General features: G+C 40.8%; 1 protein-coding gene across 2 annotated transcripts in view; it reads right to left on the bottom strand.

The window, feature by feature from the left end:
* Window positions 1-2755: 2755 nt before the first annotated feature.
* The window catches only part of ABCA1 (ATP binding cassette subfamily A member 1), a 113040-nt gene continuing 103693 nt past the window's right edge, over window positions 2756-12102 (bottom strand). For both annotated transcript variants that reach the window (XM_060199072.1, XM_060199071.1), the window contains 6 exons: window positions 11041-11182; window positions 10254-10388; window positions 9236-9339; window positions 8388-8480; window positions 7233-7476; window positions 2756-6139 (listed from right to left, as the gene is read on the bottom strand). In XM_060199072.1, coding sequence (XP_060055055.1) covers window positions 5999-6139; window positions 7233-7476; window positions 8388-8480; window positions 9236-9339; window positions 10254-10388; window positions 11041-11182 — 859 coding nt within the window. In that variant the 3' untranslated portion in view covers window positions 2756-5998. The remainder of the gene's footprint in view (window positions 6140-7232; window positions 7477-8387; window positions 8481-9235; window positions 9340-10253; window positions 10389-11040; window positions 11183-12102) is intronic.

Here is a 12102-nt window from a genome sequence, read left to right as displayed (position 1 = left end):
CAGTCTGCCACTCATGCTATAAGCCGCCCATAGATCTGGTTTTTGGTCTGAGTCAAGCTAATAGAGAAACTGTAATGGTGACAATATGGCTCCTTTTCTGAAAGCCTCCCAGTGGGTACAGCAGCTTCAGCTCTTAGGCCATTTTTAGTCTTGTCACACTCACTGTCATAATTGTTGTCACAATATACTTCCCCCAGGGAATTCCTTTTATTGTCCCCAGGTGTATTTGTGCATATCCAATATAGCCAGTAGGTCTTTAAATGATCAGTGTAAGGAGAAATGGCTTTTAGTCCAGGACTTCCAGCTTTGCAGTTAGCCCTAGCCCTAGTTTGGGAATGAGGAGGTGAGATTATCAGCAGGCACAAGGGGAGGGGGGAGGATCTTTGTGTGGGCAAGGGGAATCGGGTCATATATGGTCTAAAGGAATGGGAGACGGGAGTGGTGAGGGGGCTTCTAGTAACTGTAGAGTAAGCAGACCAACTGGTTTGGGAACAAGGAAGTGAACTATTGTGTTAGAGAATGTGGGGCCCCTGTGGGACAGGGAGACTGATGGGGGGGGACAGAATCCTGTAGGCCAAGGCCCTCCCCCTGCTCAGCCCCGGGTGAGGTAGACTGACAAGGTGGCTGTACCTCCAGGCACCCATTTTTTCACAGGCAGTCCACACCATGCTCAACCTCAGCCTCACAGTTCCCCACAGCCTGACTTGCCTTTGCCATCGTCCTCAGGTAATACTTGTATATTTTCAATAGCCAGTAAGTCTTTAAATGATCAATGTAAGGAGAAGTGGCTTCAGTTTAGTCCAGGACTCCCTGCTTTGCAGTTAGGCCTAGCCTGCTGGGGCTGTGCCAGGCAGCAGGCCTGACTTTGCTCCCGCCAGGAAACCATAAGGAATCACCTGCCACCCACTGAGAGTTTACTCAGAAGATCTAAGTTAACAGGGAAAATGCTCCTTCCCTGCCACACCACCACAAAAACACAACCACAGCACCACTGGCTGGTTGAACAGCAAAGCCACACCCAACAAAAACTGGGGGGAAAAATAAGGATTATGAAAACATGTCTGAATGTGATTTCAGAAAGCTAATTATGAAGGCCACTCAGGACTCCAACCTAACATATAAACTCAAAGAAAGGAATTGCGAGACCTATTCACTAAAGAATTAAGAATTTCACAGAGAGCTTTGAGAAGAAATACAGGAGCTAAAAGGTAGCCTTGACAGCAGAAGAGCCTACCTGAGAGTTCTTGTATCCAGAATAAGTCAGCTTGAGGACAGACTAGCAAAACTAGAAGACAAAACCTCCATGCTCTTAGTTAGCAGACTCCTTCAGAAGGAAGAATTTGAAAGTTTCAGGAGTCCCTAAGATGAAGAGAAAGAGAAACAGAAAGCATATTTGGAGCAATTATTGTAGAAAACTTCCCACTTCTAGATAATGGACAAAAACTAGATATATGTAAAAGCTGAAAGGAAGCCAAAGCTACTGAACTCTCAACAACCCCAAGAAATATCAAAGTAATATTGTCCAAAAGTAAGGACAAGGAAAAAGTATTGCAGGCTACATGAGAAAGGAAGAAGCTAACATACAGAGGTAGAACCATCAGGCTCTCACCAGATTTCTCAACACAAATTTGAGAAGGGAATGGCATAACACATCTTTACAAATATTAAGAAGAGTTTTCTATTATTTCAGTGAATATACTGCAGTGCAAACTTCAGCCTTCTCACAGAAAAGACAAGAGTGATGCAGAAAGGCCAAATGAGTTTATTCCCAAACAAAACTTTTAGGCACATAAAGTGCAGATTTTTGTGTCTGCTAAAATGCTCACTGTACATGTCCACAGCCCTTCAGAAGAGATCACAAATATGGCGTCTTAATAGGAACTTTTGACATAAATTCTCATTGAAGCAAGATAAGCAACATCATTTCTGAGAACTAGATGTTGAATTAGATGTGAGATATATATTCATGTGTTAGCACAGCACTAAACTGCACAGCACTTTTTGCAGAAGGGAGGTACTTTCAGGACTAGTGTCAGTATTATTTCTCTGCCCAGTGCTTTGTTTTTCCTGCCTGCTCAGCCTTACCACCAAGTTCCTGTAGATTTGGAAGAAATAAAAGACCTAAAGGTGTCCTTTGTAGCTTCTTTTTTTTTTTTAAAAAAAATTTTTATTCCCTTTTGTTTTCCTTGTTGTTTTATTGTTGTTATTGATGTCGTTGTTGTTGGGTAGGACAGAAATGGAGAGAGGAGGGGAAGACAGAGAGGGGGAGAGAAAGATAGACACCTGCAGACCTGCTTCACCGCCTGTCAAGCGACACCCCTGCAGGTGGGGAGCTGGGGATTCGAACCAGGATCCTTATGCTGGTCCTTGCTCTTTGCACCATGTGTGCTTAACCTGCTGTGCTACTGCCCAACTTCCTCCTTTCTTCTTTAATATAAAATTTTATTAAACTGGCTTAGCTGCAGAGGGTTTTTTTTTTTTTTCGAGATCTCTACAATTTCAATCATTAAGCAGAATAAGTTTGTCTAAAAATCTCTTAATTTTATTTAATATCTTAACTGAATCACTAAAGTGAAAACACCCTACCATAAATTTTCAAGTAGCTCTTTTAATTCTCTTTGGGAAAGGTATAATTAATTGTTTGTTTGTTTGTAACTTCTACTTTTAGTTCATAATGTGTAGACATTTTTACTCTTTTAATGACTTTATATCACTTTGAACAGCAGGTGGTGCTATGAACACAGGGAAATAGGACTTACATAGACCAAAAGAACCGTCACGTCACAGCTTTATTTTGTGACTCATTACAACATAGAAATATGCCTGTTTAATATTCCATATAAAGTTATTGACAATACATTTTTTTTCTTTTTCTCCTTTTAATGAAAATGATTTAACTTAGAAATCTGTTGTGAAACTTTTGTCTAGTTTTGCAATTCTCAGATATTCCAGTGCAAAAATAGATAACCATGAGAGACAGCATAAAGTGCTTGGAATGAAGAGCCAATGACAAGGGAAAAAAAAGCACAAAAACATAACTTTATCCTGGGGTATAAGAAGAGAGAATAGAACACTTAATACTTATGGAAATATAAACATTCTATAAAAAAGGATGCAACAATCTTAAAAAGAATTAGAGCAGTATTACTATAATTCTAGCAAACAGTTACAAGGGTACAAATTAATATTGAAATATCAAAGTGGTTCAATATTTTATGATACATGGCTCTTTGGAAAAAATTTACCTGATATATACAACCACAAAAAGAAAATAGATGAATCCCTTTAGTTCATGATTGCAATACAGTAAATGATGTCCAACATTTGAAAGTCACAATGCATACACTCAGTACAGATACTGAAATACAGTAGTTTGAGGTTTGGTTGTTTGTTTTTAAGCAATGAGCTATGCTGGATGGTTCTGTATAGAGGGCTATATTATTATTGTTTTCTTTTATGTTTTTCATATTCACAGTTGTTAAGAAGGTTTTCAAGGTGTGCAAGAGAAGCAAAAGCAGATATCTCTCAACACTGAAAAATTTTTGAGACTCACAGCCACATTTCCACAGGGACTATAGAAAAATATTACTTGATTGAATATAAGAGTTCCTGAAAATTACCTACTATATAGCTTATTATTATTTAGTCTAAAAGGAAGTAGCACAATATTAATGAGGTCCATGTATAACTTTAGGTCATTTTTAGCTTCAGAACAGATCCTTTTTAAGTCTATAAAAATAGCTCACAGATTCTTATGAGTTTTAAAATATGGCCTTAAAATTAGAGTAGTTAAATCAGGAAAAGCCATACAGTTTTCATATCACTGAACATTAGAACAGTTCCAGTGATACAGGGAAACCAACAGAAGGTTAATTTTGAAAAATTTTAAATGAGGGGAAATGAAACTATTTTATGAAGTTTATGTCATTAGAGATAGTGAAAGTAATAAAATAGAACGCCAATAGTAACTGGAAATATGCCCTTATTTTATCAACCAGTACTGGCATTAATTTCTCAGACAGTTGCCTTTCCAAAGTGGTGAATTACATGTAACAATCTAAAAACTTAAAAGAAAAAGTGCAGATTAATATAAACAAGTTTTAAAACGTATCTTTGCAGCTAATAGTTACTATTGAAACTTTAGAAAAAGAGGCATGATATTATTACTTGAACATCACCAAACACTGATTTTCTCCCATTTTATTTTCAAGACACATGCATTAAACCATAGAGAAATATGTTAAAGTGTTTAGTTATTAATGGGCTGAAACTGGGTTATACAATGCTAAAGTATGCTTTAGATGAGGATGTCTGCCCTTTTTTTTTTTTTGAATGATAGACTAGTGACTAAGGAAATGAAAAATCTGAGAGCCTCAGAATTGAATGTTAAGGTGTTCAAAGCTAATTACCTGAAAGTACTAAAGGCAGTAAGTGCCAGTGGTGTTAAAATTTGAAGCTAGCTGTCTTCTCTGTGAAAGAATTCACTGTGAATTCTTTAGGACCCTTTTGACACATAAATATTCTTGGCTTTTGCATTGCTGCTATTTTTCAGAAAGTGGGTTGTCCGATATTCTTTCAATGTGGCTCCCACAGCCACTCCGGCAAAACAAACGTGACTTGTAAACCAAGTTAGCCGGATAAAACGGCCTAGGAAATCTACTGAGACTTCTCAATAGCTCCTACATCACACACACTCATTTAGCTATAACACACACTCAGAAACACTTGATTAATGAACTGAGAATACGAGCATTTTAAGTAATCTCAACTCAAATATAACGCTATCAGGAGATCCTGACCACCACATTATTTTTAGTTCCTCAGTACTAGACAATCCTGAAGTCTTCCATGAGAAAATAAGCAGGGCAGTAACAGTAACACTCCTCTATGCCAGAGGGTCTTTACAAAGAAATCATCCCGAAATTTCAGAATTCACTGACAGAACTTAAATTTCCAAATAATATTAAAACTGAAAAAAAAAGATTTTTGTCAAAATACAGCTCCATCTTTTCACATTCTAGATTGATTTTTTAAAAAGCCAGAAATAATACGACATTTGTGTCAGGCAAGATCCTGAGATGCAGTGTAGCAGGCTAGTAGACAGTGACCACAAATAGATACAGGCCTCCCTCTGTAAATTATCTCTAAGTCCATGGCTTCACTTGAGCAGCTAGTAGACCCAACACGTGAGCTGCTGACTCTTCGCTTCTGACCAGGATCTAAGTACATTTAAAGACTGACTAGAGTGAGATGGCCCTGGAGATCCATGGCTTCAACAGAAGGACAGTGGAACCAACTCTCATTTATCTAGAAATACCTGTATTTTTTTTTTAACTATTACCACCAGAACAGCTGAATGAAGGAGATGTCAAAGATAATTTTTCCCCCCCCGTACACGTTGGCACCACTTTGTCACCTGATATTGGACGATGTTGATATTTTGTAAGCAGAAGAGCTTTCACGAAAGTGTGTATGACACACCTGATTGCTTCAGGCTTTCTGAGAAACTTGGCACTGGTAATTTTGATGCATTCTTTGCCAACAATAAACGTGTCACTGGGAAGCCAGTCTCCTGGCATGGCACAAAAAATGAATAAGGATGTGTACACTTTCTGATTCTGATAATCACTGGCCATGATTACTTGGTGACTTGCTGCAACCCCAGTGAGAATACAAAGGGGAAAAAAAAAAGTATGATTTCAAACCCATATGTCCGCAGGGCTCCATATTAGAGTTTCACATAGGTATAAGGTAATAAAACTAAATTCAAGTCTTTTTCACTTGAGAGCCATACAAGATAGAGGCTTCAAAGGCACTGCCCCTGTAATGGAATTTTGTTTTCATTGCATTGAATTGCATTGCATTGAGTAATAACAGTACAGTATCCAGTTTACGTCTTCCCACAAAGCTTCCAGCTCTCTCCTCAGAAACACAGCTGAGGCGCCAAGGACGGCAAAGCTCCTCATTTCTCTCAGTCAGCTGCATGACCAAGATTTCTTCATACGTAACTTTCTTTCACTTTATCATCCTGTAGAAAAGATGTGAGAACTGTGACATCCACTACTGTCTGATTTTTGTGTAATGACAGGTCCTTTAAGTGGTCATCATCACTTTGGTCCTTGGCAAAGTTTACAAATACCTGTAAAATCAAAGATTGGCCTTTATAAACACACCTTGACTTGCTCCTTCTTTATTCTATCAATTGCATTCTTCTCTACAAGGAAATTGGGTCTAGTAGGAAAATGTATGATTACAGAAGTAGACTAACTAGAAAACCAAGTGTATGGTGGGTAGAGGGATATTTTTTAAAAAGTATTAACCATTCATACTGCTTCCCCAAGTTGCCAACATCTCGATCATCTATTTACTTTGACTTATAGAGGCGGCTTGATTAAAAGGAAAAGGGGTGGGGAGTCGGGCTGTAGCGCAGCGGGTTAAGCGCAGGTGGCGCAAAGCACAAGGACCGGCATAAGGATCCCGGTTCGAACCCCGGCTCCCCACCTGCAGGGGAGTCGCTTCACAGGCGGTGAAGCAGGTCTGCAGGTGTCTATCTTTCTCTCCTCCTCTCTGTCTTCCCCTCCTCTCTCCATTTCTCTCTGTCCTATCCAACAACGACAACAACAACAATAATAACTACAACAATAAAACAACAAGGGAAGCAAAAGGGAATAAATAAATAAAATAAAATAAATAAAATAAATAAATAAAAGGAAAAGGGGTGAAAATCAGCATTCACTGGTATGTATGTACTTAAGTTCCAGGATCTATTTCACACCTGCTATTATGTAATCTAAGTGGAATAAAGCCACTGGCCAAATGACATATCTACAGTAAGTACTCAATAAATAGTAGTTTGGGGCGGGATGGTGGCACAGCTGGTTAAGTGCACAGGTTACCATGCACGGACCCGGGTTTGAACCCCCCAGACTCCACCATTAGGGAGAAGTTTCACAAGTGGTAAAGCAGGTCTGCAGGTGTCTCAATGTCTCTCTCCTTCTCTCTCACTTCTCTCTCAATTTCTGGCTGTTTCCATCCAATAGATAAATAAAGATAATTAAAAAGTAGACAAACAGTAGTTTTATGATTACTACTCCAACCTAGTCTCAAAAAAAAAAAAAAACCCAAAAAACCCGTTGAAATTATAGTATCATCTCTCTTTTCATATGCAAAAAGACTAAGTATAAAACCAGAGCCAGCAGTAGAAGGTAAAGGATTCAACACTCGAAGCTTACTTGGTCAAGTGTTGTTTGAGACACAGAGTAGTCTTCTATGTGAAGTCTCTTTTTACTCTGGGAAAGGATGCTGAATATCCGGGCCAGGGAGGACAAGGAGGATGGAAGCTGGTATTGTAGCATGTTTCGGTGCTTCTCTTTCAAGACGCTTCCCGGAAAGGCAAGTCCAAAGAACTCCTGGACAGGCTTCAGGTCAGGGTTGGATCCTGCTATTCGTACAACTATTGTATAACCATCTCCAAACCTGAAAACAAGAAAAATATCCAAATGGAAGAGCCTCAGGATTCTTCTCTAGAAGGGCAACTTGTACCATGAAAAATACAAGTCCTTAATAGATGCTGCCCACCCCACCCCACCCCCACACACAAATCCTACAAAAAAAAAAAATCCTAAGAAACTAGTTATCACTTACTATTTATTCTACTAAGGAATTGTGTCACTTTCTTATATACGTTACTATATTTAGTCTACACCTGGGAAACTATGAAGTTTGGCAGATGTTACAAAGAAACTGAATTCCAGGGAGTTAGTCACTTGCCCAGGGAAGACAGCTTACCAATGACAGGGTCTGGGTATAGGCCCATTTGTGTTTGACTCCAAAGCCTATCTCCTAGAACACTGGCTGATGTAAAACTTGCCACTGTATCTATTAAACAAAGCTAGAAGGAGCCAGGCTCTGGCATGTATTACCAGGCATGAGTACCTGACTTCAGGCCCCTGGTCCCCACTTGCATGGAGGAAAGCTTCCTGAACAGTGAAGCAATGTTATAAGGTGTCTCTCTCCCCTTTCCTCTCTCCCTTTATTTTTCTCTGTCTATATCAAAAAAGGGGGGTGGGGTGGATGACCACTGGGAACAGTGGAGTCATTGTGTCTCAGAGATAAGCCTGATGGCAAAAAAGAAAAACAAAGATAGGAGGTAGGAGTTTCTAGGGAGCAGACTCTTGAGAGTTTAAGTAACTGGCCGAAGGCACAACCCACAAAATGCAAACAACCTGAATGTAAGTCTGTGTGACTTCAAAGCCCTCATTCTTTGCACTCTAGCATTTTCTTTACTGGAGTTTATTTCCCTTTACTATAAAGTTCATATAACTCACAAAAGAGTCAAATGAGACTTCTCATTATGGGTACTAGCGAAAAGAAGTGTTCCCGGTTACCTATTTTTCAGATGCTGGACACTGCCAAGACACCTGAACCTCCCGTTGACCATGATTGCCATCCTAGTGCAGAGAGCTTCACATTCTTCCATACTGTGAGGAAAGAGAACGGGCTCTCGTCAGAACACTGCCATGACCGCTGGCATTTCAGAGAAGCAAGACTCCCAGTTTCTGAGTGTATAAACGCATCCCATGACTAACATTTGAAGGGATAAGCATAATGTTGTTCACCACAACGCTGTTTACAACCGTCAATTTAAAAATAAAGAAGACAAAACTGGAAATGGTCCAAATGTAGAAAATGGAGGACAAATAAATCAATTAGGATAGACCCTATTAAAATAAGCTGTGAGAAATGACAAGCTGTATATACACTGAGTTTGCATGTTTGTTTGTGAACACACATGTGAATGCACACACACACACACACACACACACACACACACAGATTTGCACAAGCAAGCTCTGAAAACAGGGCCAGCGAAATAGCTCTCTTGGATAGGGGGCTGCTGTGCAGTGCATGGGATCCAGGTTTGAGCCTAGTCTTCCCAGTACTGAAAGAATCTTTGGTGCTACGGTCTCACTATCTCTATCTTTCTGTTTCTATATCAACACACAAAAACCAAACTCCAAAACCAACCAAACAAACAAAATTCCTCTCTGAACACAGATAGCCCAGTAGCTTAATGATACTGATGGCTGTCACCAACTGAGGCAGTTTGAGGTGACTACAACTATTCTCTTCTTCGCTTCTCTATGTTTTCTAAACTTTACTCAGTGACCACGACACACATTGGAAATTGTTTAACGAAACAACATCAAAGTCAAGGCAAACCTTCACTACAGACCTGTGAGAGGTAAGCACCACGGATCTCCCCTCCTTGACAATACTCAGGGCGCAATTCCACAGGAATCGCCGGGCCTTGGGATCCATGCCGGTTGTGGGCTCGTCCTGTAATTATCACAAAGTAAGCCCCATTATTTGCCCAACACACATCAAAGATATATTTGTGTTTAAATGCAAAAGCATCTTTGAAACAGCCTAAACTTAACTTACTATCCTAGTTATTTTTAATGAATCAAGGAATCAGCCTTTCAGAGAAAAGTAAGTTTTATATTCATGTCTCATTGGAGCAAGAAAATAACTTTTTTTTAAACTAAGTTAAAAATGGGGGAAAGTCAGTTATAATAGTTTCCATAATCTTTTCACAACTGAAAAGTCAATCCTAAAAAATTCTTCCTCTCTGAACTCAGTGTAAGGTTTGGGTAAGTCTCTATGCTTTGTTTTTTCATTCTAGCTCAGCTTAATCTGCTATACTATACTTGCTCATCTTAGAAAAGCAAACCCCAGGTCTACAGGGTCAAGATAACAGTAAATGTGACCCCATGATATATTCCTGTAATTACTTCAAAGCTCTTTCGCTTCAGTGAAGAGAAAGGGTCAAAGGTCATGGCTCATTCTGGTCTTGTTTCCATCTGCCTGTCCAGGTGCTGCTAACTAGGTTCTTTTGAAACTGTACCCAAATGGCTTCTCTCCAGAGAGGAACACAGAACTAGTCAGAAAGACTGCTCATGACAAAAGCCAAAGGCACAAGTTCTGAACTTCTTCACGCCCAAGAAGCAAGGAACCTACAGTGTCTCTCTTTGGGAGCGTCTGAGAACATGATATAAACACCCAGGTTATGTCAAGGAGAAAAAAAACCAGAAACACCCCCTCTCTCATTCTTGGAGGCTGCTCTGACATTCCTGGATAGGTGAGAGGAGGCTGGCTATTGCCAAGCCCGTCCTGCAACATCACCAGACAGACACACAGAATGCTCTTCACTGAGGCCATAAAGGTCATTTTCCATTTCTGGTCACACTCACCAGAAATACCACTGGAGGGCCTCCAATCAAAGCCATGGCTGTGGAGAGCTTGCGTTTGTTGCCGCCACTGTAGTTACCAGCATACTTTTCTCCATACTTCACCAGGCCCAACTTCCGAATGGCCCACTCACCGACCTGGAGGAGCCATAAAAAGAAAGTGTCTTGATTTTTCTCTGATTTGGCAGCTTCTTACACTTTATGAAAATTCTGTTTTTTTGTTTTTGCCACCAGGGTTATCACTGGGTCTTGGTGCCTGCATGATGAATCCACTGTTGCTGGCAGCCATTTCTTCCTCCCTTCCTTCCTTTATTTATTTGACAGGAGGGGCAGGGGAAATAGACAGGGAGGGAGGAAGACAGACAACTGAAGGCCTCTTTCACTGCTCACGCTCAAGTGTCCCCCTTGCAGGTAAGGGAACAGAGGCTCGAACTCAGGTCCTTGTGCATGGTGACATGTGTGCTTAATTGAGTGGATATGCCACCGCCCAGTATGAAAATTCTTTGATTAAGAAGATATTTTATCATTGTAACCTGGCAACTGCAAAGCAGGAGGCAGGGACCCCTGTGTGAAGAAGCATTCCCTCCTACTCTCCAGCATCTGCTTTCATACCCAACATCCCACCAGTACAGACTCCTACCCTACAAGGTGGTGGAAAGAGCCCGAAATTCATACTGCTACACCCATGAAGGAAAACAGCCTGAAGGAATGGTCATGTATGTAAGTCAAAGCCATGATGCATATTATTAAGATGCCAAAGGAGGCATGTGGGCTTTCTGTGGCCAAGTACCTTGCCAACTTCTTTTTCTGGGACTCCTCTCAAAAGGGCAAAGAATTCCACATGTTCTCTCCCGGTCAGTAGTTCCGTGATAGCATCAAACTGAGGGCAATAGCCCATGTTCTGGTGTACTTCATGGATGTTTGATAAAATGCTGCCAAGAGAAACGAAACAGGTCAGGTTTTAAGGACAGAGAAATACACTGATTTGACAGTCTTGCCTGATGTTGCTGTAAAGTGTGTGCGTCATATAAATACCAGTAGGCATCTCTTGCTGTGGTCTGAATAAAATTTTGTTCTCCAGATAGGACACCTGCATTTACCCTGCCTTGTCAGCACATGTGACTCCTGCAACCGTTCGAACCGGTGGCCTATTTCAGAATGTTTGAGTCTGCCTCTAATACAACCCTATCTTTACAACAAGCTCAGCATATAGGCCTGGCCCTTTCATCCTAACTCTCTATTCTAGACTTGACACTGTTGCCTAGTCACATATTAAGAAATGCCTGTTGTTCCAAAGCTTCCTTCCTGGTCACTGATTCCCAAAGAAGTCCAGCGACTCTGACTGTGACTTCCCTCTGTGTTATGCTAACCAGCCATGACCCAGCCACACACAGTGCATTCCAGATCTCTGTATCCTACTAATAGCCACCACAGGCACCCTCCTGGTCTTTAGGATCACAAACTAAGGACCTGGTGATAGGAAAAAATATATCTAGAACTCAGTATCACATGTAGTGGGGAATGACTGCCAGGCCCCACGAAGTCAACCTCAGTTATAGAATCCCTGACGTGCAGGAAGCTCACGCCTGTCCCCAGTCTGATGGGTGCACTGTAGTCTTCTTCACAGAGACACAGACCTTGCCTTTCAGCAGTGAGCTTTCTTCCCTGCGTAAAGATCAGCACCCCCAGGATTACAATGAGGTGCCATCACAGACTGTGCTTGGCCTTCACAGCTCCCTTGCCAAGCCAGCAACTCTTACAGTCACCACAGCAAAACTGAATTTGAATCAATTATGACCCGATCTGCCCCTGCAGCTACAGACAGACTATGACCCACATAGTCAATGACTGC

The sequence above is a fragment of the Erinaceus europaeus genome, chromosome 10, assembly GCF_950295315.1.
Source record: "Erinaceus europaeus chromosome 10, mEriEur2.1, whole genome shotgun sequence".
In the NCBI taxonomy this organism is placed as follows: domain Eukaryota; kingdom Metazoa; phylum Chordata; class Mammalia; order Eulipotyphla; family Erinaceidae; genus Erinaceus; species Erinaceus europaeus.
This window is presented reverse-complemented; position numbering and strand designations above follow the sequence as displayed.